A 13,771-nucleotide genomic window follows, 5' to 3' on the forward strand; every position below is an offset into this window, starting at 1 on the left:
ATTTATTTACAACCCAATTCCACCAACTGCTACATCCCCAGAAGTGAGTGAAATAGCAGCATGCATACATGTCGGTTTAGCAATTGCTATACAAACTGGGTGCATTGATTTTGTCATAAAACTGCTCTGCATTTCTTTTTACTCAACTTGCAGCTTAACATCTAAGTAGCCCACACAGTGGCCCTAAAACCTGTTTCCATCCAGTGCTTAGAATACATGCATTTTCCCACTAAGAACCCCACTGGGTGGGAGCTGGGAAAAGAAATTCATGAGCCAGTTGCAACACAACATGTAAAAATGAAATGTGTTGGGGCAGAGGGGAAACCCCTTTGCTTTTGCATCTTAATCTGATCTGAGGCTTTACAGCTTCATTTTATTATCTTGGGTGTGTCAGTTTTCTTAATACAGAAAACGTACAGATCAGATAACTTTACAAAATTTGTTCACAATCACTGGCTTGTTCTTTGCTATATCTTTGATTATATTTGTTGTCCCATCTTTGCACCTTATGCGCACCTGTATCTGCAACTGTAAATGCCTACGCTTGTCTGCCTCATTCACTCTGCATACGCATCGCTGCGTGTCTGTGGTAACAACTCTTCTGGCCTAGGGATCCCTTTGAGGGGCAGAATAAGCCGCACAGGTTCATTACCTCCTAGGGCAGCCTGCTGCACCAAACCACTTGTTACATTTGCTACAAAATGGGTAGAGAGCCGTAGCTTTTCTTGGCTTACCTTGGGGGAAGAGCAAGCAAATATTTAGGTTATCTGTAGTTCTTCACATTCTATGCATCCCACTGACAAACTTTATGCATATACCAAAAATTTAGGAGACCAGATAAGAAAGCAAGCTTATTAAGATCTTTATTTCACTTAACGATACAGCCATGTCTGAACTGGTAAGTCGGTCAAGGGCTTATCAGTTACAGAGACAGACTACACAGTGACTTCAAAGAACCCTCATACAGTTATGGATCAAGCTTTCGGAAGAAACAAAAATATAGTATATGTAAAACAGATCCTTAAGAACCACCTCACAACCCGACACGTTGCAGCTGCGTACCCCACGCTTGCGCCTAGCCATGCAACCTGAACAACAACTGCCCACATCCCTGTGGCGATTACGCCAAGAGTAGCAGGAGGCTTGTCTCGGTTTCATTCATTTCAATAACTTTCTTTGCGTACAACTGCAGTTCAGCTGCTCAGATTTCACCTGGAAGGCACAGAATGAAACCAAAAGTAGAGAAGCAAGCCTTACGCTAAGAAATGTGGGGATGAAACATTCATTTTGACAGATCATGGGATATTCAAGGTGGGCCAGACAGAAGCTTAAAAAGGGAGTTGTTGTATATGCCTTTTGCAAAGGTCATTCCTCTTTTCTTTTGGTTTAAGCACTGGGTGCAAGCTCTTTCTCCCCACCCCAACCCTTTTACCTATAAAGATGCCTGCATAATTTGAGCCATGTCAGGCTGAAAGCTGCACCTCTAGCCAAGTAGAACAGCCTACCAGCAGTTCAATAAACTTGCTTTGAAAAGCAAAAATGGGGCTATCATGCCCCTAAGCAAGCAACAGCCTCTAGCTGGTAAGAGAGTTTAGCTTGGTGGGCCACCAGTGGTATGGAGGGCTGACCTAGAACTGTGATTATCTTTCAGATCCATTAAACATGCCTCAAACTTCTTCATTTGGTTGGTTCCCCCACCCCCCACCTAATACAGCGGAAACCACCAAGGAACAGCCTGTGATCCCACACCTAAAAAGCGAGTTCCTTGTATAATGAACTGGCAGTTGTACTCACCTATGAGTAGTAACATTGCCCCCAAGCTATTTTTTTACTTTAAGCCTTCCCACATAAAAGAAACCATCCACCACTTTGAAAATTTAATTTCCATGCAAATTTCAGTAACTTTGAAATATCAGTATATATCCACTAAAGTCTTAAGTGTACCAGTCCTACACGGCAATTCACACACTCCTCTCCAACACACATGTGGGAAGCAGCTGTGCTAGATTTTCTTTTCTGACCCATTTGTAAGCCAGTCTCATTGGGGTGTGAGGGAGAAGCTCCATACGCACAATAAGAATTGGTAAAACAATCTCCAGTGGAAAAATGAAGTCAGCAATAGTTTATCAGAGGCTCGGTCCCCAGAAACACTGTGCCTTGCTAAGGTTGAGACAGGCAATCCTTCCACAGGTACCTACTCCACCTCTCCAAAGTACAGCCTTCTCTTTTACAAATCTCTCCCCCCCCCCGTTTTTTTTGGGAGGGGGGGTTGTTAATCTAATGTGGCTTTCAGTCGGTGATGTGTGAATTCCGTAATCTATGATCTGCACTTGGCACAATGGGAAATGGCAGCAGTAAGCCCAGCCACAGTAACAAGGGAGCATTACAAAACATGATCCCGCCCCTGCCCCCCCCCCCGAGCATCAGCGCATCCAGTCCCCTCTAAAAAAAAATGCCCTGTGTACTTCCCTTCCTCTCAAGTTTTCGACTTCAGAATGCAATTCAGTGGACCGTAAAGGCACCTTTAGCATAGATACAAAGCACCTCTCAATGCCAGTTCTATGCCATAAACAAACCCCTAGTTTCACTATGCACCCATTATCCTATACTTTTTGGATGGGGCAAGTTGAGGGATTCCACTTGCTGGTGGAATCCCTAGCAGTGATTTCCTTTAGAGCATGAAAAGCCCTGCTTCTTTCTGGCCAGAAATCATGTGACAGTTCTGAGACATTCCTGGGTGATCATTAAAGCCATTTCAAGTCACTTGTGGAAACGACCACAGCTGGGCCACTGGCCGGCACCTATTCTCAATCTCCATTCCACTTCCATGGACCACAAGTGCATACTGGTGCAACGGACAGTTGTTCTCGCTAGTCAGTTCACTGCTAAAACGATGGCGTTTTTAAATGCTGTTTGAATATGTTTAAAGACTGGCCTACCACCTGCCTGCCACCTAAGCTTGGTTTTTTCATCATCCATTTTGCCCATACATAACAATGGGACAAGAACAGCTAACCAGCTGTATGATAAACAGGACAAAATTTCAGAATGCACACCTTTTTTGAAAAAGAAGAGATTGGATTTATACTTCACTCAAGAGTCTCAGAGTGACTTACAATCTCCTTCCCTTCTCCCCACAAGACACCCCTGTGAAGTAGGTGAAGCCGAGAGAGCTCTAAGAGAACTGCTCGAGAGAACTATGACTGACCCACGGTCACCCAGCTGGCTGCATGTGGAAGAGCGGGGAATCAAACCCATTTCTCCAGATTACAGTCTGCCACTCTTAATCGCTATATCAAACTGGCTCTCAAACAGAGAGATGGGAGGAAAAAAGGGTTAACTTTGTCCAAACTACTGAAACTAAGTTACTCTCATAAATGCGTGTCTTATTTTGGAAGGATATCAGGATTGTGAGGGGAGAAATGTCCAGGCAGACATCATTTAGTGCAATAGATTTCAAACTATATTCTGATCAAACATCAAGCCTTTCCCTGCACCTACTGATCTTCCTTCAGGGAGGAGAGCTTTGTTCACAGGGCCCAACAGGAACGGCAAACAGGCCTAGCTGTGAGCTCTGGGCCTCCAAACAGGCAAAAGGTATTGCCTCAACCTGGACCGGCCCTGCCATTAGGCAAGCTAGGTAATTGCTTAGGGTGCTGGCCTTTTGGGGCTGCTGAATTGGGTGCCCCTAATATAGGCTTCCCAATCCCCAGGTCCCAGCGGGGGATCACCTGGTTTTACAAGTTTCCCCCCGCCCCTCAGCCAGCTAGCCGGCAGGGGAAGCCCCAGCCCCCACAGCTATAGATCTCCAGCAGTTTTAGGGAATAATGGGGAATTGATCCGCGGATATCAGGGGCTCTAGGGGGGGCTGTGTTTTGAGGTAGAGGCACCAAATTTTCAGTATAGCATCTAGTGCCTCTTCTCAAAATATCCCCCGAGTTTCAAAACGATTGGACCAGGGAGTCCAATTCTATGAGCCCCCAAAGAAGGTGCCCCTATCCTTCATTATTTCCTATGGAAGGAAGGCATCTAAAAAGGTGTGCAGTCCCTTTCAATGTGATGGCAAGAACTCCCTTTGGAGTTCAATGATGCTTGTCACACCCTTGTTCCTGGCTCCGCCCCCAATGTCTCCGGGCTCCACCCCCAAAGTCTCCCGGCTCCATCCCCAAAGTCCCCAGATATTTCTGGAATTGGACTTGGCAACCCTACCCTAATATGACAGTGACATTATCAGGGCAGGGGCCACCAGAAGTTAGCCTGGCCTAGGGTGCCAGACAGCCTAAGGCCTGCCCTGGCCTCAACACCCTCCTGATTTACATGGCAGCCATGAGACCCACTGTAGCATAGTAGTTGGGAGTGTCACAGACTAGGATCTGGCAGACCCAGGTTCAAATCCCTCCCTCTCTGCTACGATACTCACTGGGTGACCTTTTGCCAATCACTGTCTCTTTTCGTCTCATCTATTCTCAAAGCGTTGCTGAGATAAAATAGAAGAGGGGAGAGTCATGGATGGTGTCCCACATTCTGTGAAGGCAGAGATAATGAAAATGTTGCAGGAAGATGTTTTAAGGCTTCCTCAACTGAAGGCTGGCGGCTTAAAAAAGCCCCGTGTGAATTGACAGCAAGCACTGAAGTCAAGCTTTGCCTCTAAAACTATTACATCTCGAAGAATGCTAAGAATGTCCCCCCCACCAAACCCTGGCTGGTTTTAAATGTCTGTCTTGAACTGTGAAAAGAAAAGAAAAGAACAAACAGAAGAAGGGAAGAATAAAACAACAACATTCCTTTAACTGTGTACTCCTCTGAGCAGCTGGGAACTTGTCCCCGGGGGGCTTGTTCATTCCTGAAAGAAGCAAGCAGTTCTTTAATCGGAAGTAAAGGATTCCTGTTGCAAAACAAACAACATGCATTAACGTCACTCAGGTCCTGCATGCCCATGCGTACTTCAGGAGTGGTTTTCTAACAGCAGGTCAAGAAACTTTCGTGTGGGCCTTGCAAGGGCCATAAAAAAGATCATTTACATGCAGCTGGCTTGCCCAAGCTTGGATGCTATGAAGAAGTGGTAATTCTCCCCCCCACCCCCACAGGATTCTGGTAGTCTTGTGCACCTCTCAAGTTTTCCTTGCTTTTCTTACAATCTCCAGGCAGCTGGAGAATCAAAGCAAAAAAGCCCACCATTTATGCAGGGCAATTCTGCTTGCGCCGTGAAGGCTCCAAACCAATGAAATCTACCTAATCTGTGATGCCATCTATGTTTCAGCACTGCTGCAAATGCAGCCCCCGATTCAGACCTGGAAAGAGAAATCTAGAAAGCCCACGCTTGAGATATTTCTACCCAGTGGGGCACGTTCATTCGAGGGGTGAAGTGGCACCATGTTTGAGAATTTGTGATGCCAAGCATTCGTCTCTTGTGTTTTTAAAACCCTACATTTAGTGCATTCTCACAGTCCACTTAACTATAAACGTTACAGGGCACTGAGAAAACTGTGGTCCCACTTTTGTGTTCTGGCCCAGCACAAAGGGGCATGGCTGCAGTTTAGTGCAGGGGTGGCCAAATGTGTTTTAATGTAAGAGCCACATAGAATAAACATCAGATATTTGAGAGCCGCAAGATATGAACATCAGATGTTTGAAAGTGGACGGGAGGGAGGGAGGAAACTAGATGGGGGAGGGAGAGGGAGGTGTAAAGAAAGCAACAACTTTAAATGCATTGTCCAAGCCATCGGCTGGCTTGTCTTGAAGAAGTGATTTAAAGAGACAAATGCCTTCTCCAAGCTGGCCAATAGGGCAGTGGGGACTTTGCGAGACACACAATATGTATGAAAGAGCCACATGGGGCTCCCAAGCTGCAGTTTGGCCACCCCTGGTTTAGTGGGAGAGCACATGGTTTGCTTGCACATTTCAAGCAACAATAAGAAAACCCAAATGTATATGGTGCTTTGAATAGCGGCCACCGCTACACCTTCTCCAGGTGGCTTCTGTAACCAACAGTCCCTTCAAGATCACTTACCTGCTTCCACATTTCTCCAGTTTTTTCAATTACAATAGTCTGTGATTCTTTGACAGGTGATGTAACTTTGTAGTCATCAGACAAGAGCCCAAGAATGGGATACTGGTTCCTGTACCTGATGGTTGAAAACATCTCTCAGACTTGCTAGTGAAATTTTCTGCTTCAAAATGAAATGACATATTTCCTCGCATGCCTGCTAATTGTGGCTAAAATTATAAATTTAAAATGAGATTCCAAACAGCTCACAATGAAATGGTGGTTTTTGGAGAGACTGGAATGCATGAGATAGAGATAGAAGAGAAAGAAGTACTTTTCTCCCTTTCTCACAATACGGGAACTCGTGGGCACTCAATGAAATTGCTGAGCAGTTGGGTTAGAATGGATAAAAGGAAGTACTTCTTCACCCAAAGGGTGCTTAACACGTGGAATTCACTGCCACAGGAGGTGATGGCAGCTAAAAGCATAGACAGCTTCAAGAGGGGACTGGATAAACATATGGAGCAGAGGTCCATCACTGGCTATTAGCCACAGCGTATTGTTGGAACTCTCTGTCTGGGGCAGTGATGGTCTGTATTCTTGGTGCTTGGGAGGGGCAACAGTGGGAGAGCTTCTAGTGTCCTGGCCCCACTAATGGACCTCCTGATGGCGCCTGGTTTTTTTGGCCACTGTGTGACACAGAGTGTTGGACTGAATGGGCCATTGGCCTGATCCAACATGGCTTCTCTTATGTTCTTATGAATCACTTACTTGCATAAACCCAACTAATCAAGGTTGCATTCCTAGACATCCAACAACTGAAGCTAGTTTTCTCACTGTTTTCAAGGTTTAAATAATCCACCAGTGTTATTTTTACTGGTGGGAGACCGATGAACTGCAAATTGCAGCAGCTGGAGTATCTCTAAAGCTCTGGCCACTGGGATACCTTATACTTCCTTGCCACTGCTGGCCATGTTAGATGCACGTGAGGTCACCACATTTCATATTAAAACATTAACAACAACAATAGATTTTTTAAAAGGTAAGGGCGATCAAAGTGCAATCAAACCTGTATTCCTAATACCACCCATTAATTAAAGAGAAGGCTGCAGATTTATACCCCGCCCTTCTCTCTGAATCAGAGACTCAGAACGGCTCACAATCTCCTATATCTTCTCCCCCCACAACAACCCTGTGAGGTGGGTGGGGCTGAGAGAGCTCTTACAGCAGCTGCCCTTTCAAGGACAACTCTGCAAGAACTATGGCTGACTCAAGGCCATTCCAGCAGGTGCAAGTGGAGGAGTGGGGAAGCAAACCCGGTTCTCCCAGATAAGAGTTCGCACACTTAACCACTACACCAAACTGGCTCTCAATGAAATGTAAATCATATTCCAAGAAGCAGGCATGAAGCCCTGATAGAATCAACAATGGAAGGCTGTGCTTATCCTCCCATGGATTTGAAAGGCAAACTATCTGGATAACTTCAGGCACCCAGCTACTGCGTGCAACTTCATTACTTTTTAGTGATGATGGTCTTCGTTATTCCTTGGGTTGAGTTGCCTGCTAGTTTCTCTTGCTTCAACCTGAAGATTTCCTGAAAGAGATTTAAAAAAAAACACACACACAAATGCAGAAAGCTGCTTGCCAGTCAGCCAGGTTTACTAGTCCCTCAAATTCAACACAATCCCAATCCCTGCAACCTGATGTCCTTTAACCAGAGTTGTCAGGCTGGAGCTCAACCCCTTTGGCAAGTGAAACCAGCATCCCACAGTTGAGTCGCACCCTGCTCCAGCCCTGCCCAACACATATTCCCTCCCTACCAGTAAGCTGTTTTGGATCATTTTTGTTATATTAACAATAAAAGGTCACCCAAGTAAAATGCTCAACACTTGGATCCTTCTCACAGATCCTATTCATCTCCCAAGAAGAAGAACACAGGCTTGTTGCGGCAAAGACCTGCTTTGCACATGAGCCCCAATTCAAAGACAACTTGGGCCTTCACGCAATTAAATGATGCTTCACTTAAACGGCTCCCACACCAGCAGCCTGAGTCTTGGTAATACCAGCGAAAGAGACAGCCAACCACCCCCAGTTCAAACTATCTGGGCCACCCCACGCAGAAAGAACCCAAGCCCCCAAGGAAAAAACTCAGCCAATTCTCTGCGCTGAAGCCTTGCCGCTCAACCGAGCACCCTCCCAGCCTCGTCCCGACGCCAAAGAAACTGCTCGGCCCCGTCCCAAAGCAGAAACTGCCCGACGCGATGGTAGGCCTCCCGATCTCCGAAGGACTGCCACGAGGTAGCGTGGAGCTGGCTGCTAGACCAGCCAGCCCCGCCCCCAACTTTGCGCGCCCGAACAGGTGAAATCAGACTCCTCCCTCCCAGGGCGGCAAACGGAGCTAAGGCAGCCTAGCAGCTATGCTTCAGGCTGCAAGCTCTAGAATATGTGAATGTAAACATTTTTGTGTGTGTTTTATTTTTATTTATTTATTTAATTGCATTTATATCCTGCCCTCCCCCCTAACGGGCTTCCACGCCGCAACATGCAGCATTCATGTACCGTCAGCCTTTTCCTTGGCTTTGCTGCAATCCTTCCTAAACCTGCTTTTACAACAGTAGGTTTCATTTCTTATTTTACTTTATGTTTATTTTATTCCATTTTTAGCCCTTCCTTCCCATAGGACAGGCTCAGGGTGGGTGACATCATTAAAACAATCAACAGTAAAAACAATGAAAGACCGATTTAAAATATATAAAATCTAAAACTACAGTGACAACAGAGACTAAAATGGCAGGCCTCTTGTCCGGGTTCGGCAGATCTTATAGCACTGGGATGGAATGAAGGGGGGAGGCCGGTAACAAGTGACGCCCACTGCCTCAGCTGAAAGCCTGGCGAATGAGCTCTGTTTTACAGGCCCTGCAGAATTGGGGTTGTAGCAAAGTTGGGGTGAGGCTACCCGGAAAGTGAATCTTCCTGACCAGTGCTATCTATCTGATTGGACTGAAACTTGATTTTAAACTTTAATTTATTGTTTAATCTGTGTGTTTCCGTTTACTCTTAATGTTTTACAGATCCTATGCTGTCAACTGAAATTCTGAGACCAGCCCCTGAGCCTGCTTGTGGGGGAGGGAGGGATATCAGTCAAATAAGTCAAATCAAAGCGCAGATCTTTCCACGTGCTCTTCTCTCTGGCTGCTGCGGAGGCTGCCCTCCACTGGAGAGTGTGCTTCCGCTAGCACCGGGCACTTCCTGTTGTGCATGACCAGTGTTTCCCAAGGAGTCTCAAGGTGAACCTGCTCCACAGTGAATGGCAGTCTTTGTAACAACTGGAGAGAAGCGCACAGCATGGGGAATGAATGTGAAAGAACTGAGCCACCGGTTTTCAGATGGTGCACACACAAGTTACACCAGGAAACTTCTGTGCCCAAGAAGAGGAGGAATTCATCTTCCAAGAAGACTCCCACATCCATGGAGCCTTTAATATCAAAAGCTTTTTTAGGATTTTGGATAACACGGATGCTAATTAGAGAACCTTGAATTATGGGCAAGTTTTATAATAGTTACAAATTAGTTGCAACAGTGTTATATTTGCATACAGAGTAGAGTTGCAGTTCTGTAACTGATTTAATGTATTACTGGAATGAAAAGGTGCCCCTAACTGGGAAGATATCTTTTTAAAAAATGTAAATGTATCTGAATAGAAGGCGTTTCTCTCATATTTGCTAGCAGGGCAATGGCAGAATGAAGAGAGTGTGTCCTTCGTCATTCACAAGGCAGTGCCTACATACCTCTTCCTGCTGCTTAATCCATGCCTCCTTCTCTTCCAGCCTCATGTTCAACTCATGGAGTCGCATCTGGAGGTCAGCATCTGTCCCCTCTTTCTTTGAAATATCCTTCTGGAACTCGCATAACTGAGACTACGTGGAAAGAGCAGACCACATGCTGAGGAGCCTCGGTGGTGCACTTGGAAAGAGGATCAAGGAACGTAACTGGCTGATATAGACAGGGCTTTTTTGAGCAGGAACACAGTTCTGGCTGGCTTGGTGTCTGGGGTGTGGCCTAATATGCAAATGAGTCTCTGCTGGGCTTTTTCTTCCAAAAGCTCTGGATATAGAGGATGTGGCCTTTGCCAAAGAGACTGCATGATAGCAATCTGTGACCCACAAAGTTCCACGTTCATATTTTTGTTCCACCATCAATTTAATAGGTGGCAACAAGCTGCTGTTTCATCTGTCTCAGCTCCCACAGGGAACATGAGGCCTGGTGAGGCAACTCCCTGTTTTATCAGACTGAACCTCACCTAATAATAATAATAAATTTATTTTTATATCCCGCCCTCCCCTGCCAAAGGCAGGCTCAGGGCGGCTCACAGAACATGGTGTTTACCATGATTACAATAAAATACAATCATTACTATAAAAACAAATTAAAATATAGTTGAGTTACAGTCATAAATTAAGTTAAAAGTTAGATAAAACAGTTAAACCATTGTAAACTATTAATTAAGGTGCTACAATTCAGAATATGAAAAGGATGGCTAGATGTCAATTAACCGGATTCCATCTTAAAAGCGAGCTGAAAGAGGGCGGTTTTGCAAGCCCTGCGAAACTGATTCAGGTCTCGCAGGGCTCGCACCTCCTCTGGTAGTTGATTCCACCATTGGGGAGCCATTGTTGAGAAGGCTTGCTCCCTCGTTGTTTTCAATCTAGCCTCCCTTGGCCCAGGGATTTTTAGAAGATTTTGGGAACTAGATCTCAGTGCTCTCTGAGGAACATATGGAGAGAGGCGGTCCCTAAGGTAGGCAGGTCCTCGGCCATATAGGGCTTTAAAGGTAATAACAAGCACCTTATAACGAACTCGGTACACAACTGGCAGCCAGTGCAGCTCCCGCAGCCTAGGCCGTACATGTTCCCACCGAGGTAGTCCCACTAACAGCCTGGCCGCCGCGTTCTGCACTAACTGCAGTTTCCGCATTCAGTATAAGGGCAGCCCCATGTAGAGGGCGTTACAGTAGTCCAGCCTCGAGGTGACCGTTGCGTGGATCACAGTTGGCAGGTCGCTACGTTCCAAGAAGGGGGCCAACTGCCTCGCCCTCCTAAGGTGGAAAAAGGAAGCCCACAAGTGGGACATGAAGACAACAATCCCACCACCTGTGCTCTGAACACCATGTCATCACAGATCACAGCTGTTGGCAGACCAACACGAATTGGCTTAACCCCCTTTGAATGAGAGCGAAGTTATGTCGTAGGATTTGACTGACATAATGGGTTGGATCCAGCCAACGTTTTCCACCCAATCTTACCCAGTTCTCATCCCCTTTACTACAGCTCCCATCCAACATGGCTGTGGTCCAGACCAGCGTTCCCTCTAAGCTGAGTTAGCGTGAGCTAGCTCACAGTTTTTTAGCCTCCAGCTCACACATTTTGTCTTGGCTCAGGAAGGATGGCCCCAGAGCACAATAATTTCTGCAGTAGCCAAATTACTTACTCACAGCTTTAATGCCAGTAGCTCAGGAAGAGGAATTTTTGTTCACAAGACTCCAAGCTTAGAGGAAGCATTGGTCCAGACAGGTCTCCCACAGGAGGAGGTGGCGGCGGCTGCCTATTGATGGAACTCTCTGTCTGGGGCAGTGATGCTCTGTATTCTTGGTGCTTGGGGGGGGCACAGTGGGAGGGCTTCTAGTGTCCTGGCTCCACTGGTGGACCTCCTGATGGCACCTGGGTTTTTTGGCCACTGTGTGACACAGAGTGTTAGACTGGATGGGCCATTGGCCTGATCCAACATGGCTTCTCTTATATTCTTAGGTCTCATGATATCCAACACAGTCTGTTTGGTAGTCAAAGGGGAACCCCTACTCCACTTTCTCACTAGCAGAAAAGCTGGGTGGATCCAACCCAATGTACAGCAAGTGCTTTGGGCAATGTTGAGTATTCCACTGGATGAAGTGAGTTTTGACTCTCAAAAGCTAACACCGTGAAACTCTTGTTTGTCTCTAAGGTGCTACCGGACTCAAATATAACTGTTCTACCGCAGACCACCATGGCTACCCTCTGAAATTAAACTGCAGTCACTTTGACTGTAGTTGTACTTTGGGATATACAGCACGGGCACCATTCCCCAGGGCCTTTTTCTTGTCGAATCCCCATCTGAGCTATGCTGGTGAATAGGAGCTGCTTTCCATAGACTTTCTCCCTACAGCAGAAAACCAACATACTCTCAAGTTGCGAATCTGCCGGTCTTTATCCTCCCGGAGTTGGTTGATCATCTCCACGTAGCGGCTTGACAGTTCGTCAGTTGTGGTCTGAATCAGGGGGTTCGACGAAACCTGCGCAAATGACAATGGTAATCCGACTTAATTCGCAAAACAGAAAACAGCAGTACGGGTCCCTTACGGGTTGCTTTTGCTGAAAGGGAAAATGAAGGTCAGAGAACCAACATGTGGCAGTGCCCATGTAGGCCACCCATGTAGGCCATCAGCACGAACACCACACTTACGCCGATATCACCAAGAAAAGAATAAGCAAAACATAATCACAATCTTTCAAGAGAGCACCAGTTTGGCGTAGTGGTTAAGTGCGCGGACTCTTCTCTGGAAGAATCGGGTTTGATTCCCCACTCCTCCACTTGCAGCTGCTGGAATGGCCTTGGGTCAGCCATAGCTCTGGCAGAGGTTGTCCTTGAAGGGGCAGCTGCTGTGAGAGCCCTCAGCCCCACGCACCTCACAGGGTGTCTGTTGTGGGGGGAGAAGACATAGGAGATTGTAAACTGCTCCGAGTCTCTGATTCAGAGAGAATTGTGGGGTATAAATCTGCAGTCTTCGCCTTCAAAACTCAGCATTGCGGCTTCCCCAGTAAGCAAAAACAAAGGTATGCCTTTACCTGGAGCCTGAGGTTCTGGACTTCTTGCTCCAGAGCTCGTTTGCTGTATTCCAGATCTTTCAACCGAAATTCCTTGTCTCCATCATTGTGCCGGAGAGAGATGAGCTGCTCTTCCAGTGAGCGGCACTTTAAGGTTGACTCCCGGAGGGCTTTCTACGAACACATCACACAAAGCAAGAACACTCAGAGTTAGCAAAACACTTCAAAACAACACCCACACTAAATGGATAATGTATAAACTGTTGTTTGGCCTGCCAGTATGGAAATAACTATTGCCTGAGCAAACAAATGCTGAACTGCAAGTTCTCATTTCCTCTCTGAATGAATGACAACAAAAGAGTTGTCATTTCACACATGAGAAACAGGCAGATTTACCTGCTGTAGGCGATTATTCTCTCGCACCGACGCCAGGAGTGTTTCATACTCCCTCACTTGACTCTCTTTGAAGGCCAGGTCTTTCTCCAGTAACGTCTTGTCAGTTTCTAATTTCTGGAAAAGTAAAATGCATCTTATGAAAAGGCCCACTTTAGGAAGGTAGCATGCACACAAAGAGGAGAGAAGGAGAAGAAGAAGAAGAATTGCAGATTTATATCCCGCCCTTCTCCCTGAATCAGAGACTCAGAGTGGCTCACAATCTCCTATATCTTCTCCCCACACAACAGACACCCTGTGAGGTGGGTGGGACCAAGAGGGCTCTCACAGCAGCTGCCCTTTCAAGGACAACCTCTGCCAGAGCTATGGCTGACCCAAGGCCATTCCAGCAGGTGCAAGTGGAGGAGTGGGGAATCAAACCTGGTTCTCCCAGATAAGAGTCCACGCACTTAACCACTACACCAAACTGGCTCTCCGAAGAAGAAGGCCAGAAAGGCCTAATCTATTTATGTTTATGTTTATTTTATTGGATTTA

At 46.4% G+C, this 13,771-nt stretch overlaps 1 protein-coding gene across 1 annotated transcript in view; it reads right to left on the reverse strand.

Moving 5' to 3' along the window:
- Positions 1-4,768: 4,768 nt before the first annotated feature.
- Positions 4,769-13,771, reverse strand: part of POF1B (POF1B actin binding protein) — a 68,602-nt gene continuing 59,599 nt past the window's right edge. Inside the window, exons 9-15 of the mRNA XM_060250176.1 lie at positions 13,240-13,353; positions 12,865-13,017; positions 12,201-12,311; positions 9,775-9,903; positions 7,504-7,580; positions 6,011-6,125; positions 4,769-4,885 (exon numbers count right to left, since the gene is read on the reverse strand). Coding sequence (XP_060106159.1) covers positions 4,865-4,885; positions 6,011-6,125; positions 7,504-7,580; positions 9,775-9,903; positions 12,201-12,311; positions 12,865-13,017; positions 13,240-13,353 — 720 coding nt within the window. The 3' untranslated portion in view covers positions 4,769-4,864. The remainder of the gene's footprint in view (positions 4,886-6,010; positions 6,126-7,503; positions 7,581-9,774; positions 9,904-12,200; positions 12,312-12,864; positions 13,018-13,239; positions 13,354-13,771) is intronic.

The sequence above is a fragment of the Heteronotia binoei genome, chromosome 11 (assembly GCF_032191835.1).
Source record: "Heteronotia binoei isolate CCM8104 ecotype False Entrance Well chromosome 11, APGP_CSIRO_Hbin_v1, whole genome shotgun sequence".
NCBI classification, from domain to species: domain Eukaryota; kingdom Metazoa; phylum Chordata; class Lepidosauria; order Squamata; family Gekkonidae; genus Heteronotia; species Heteronotia binoei.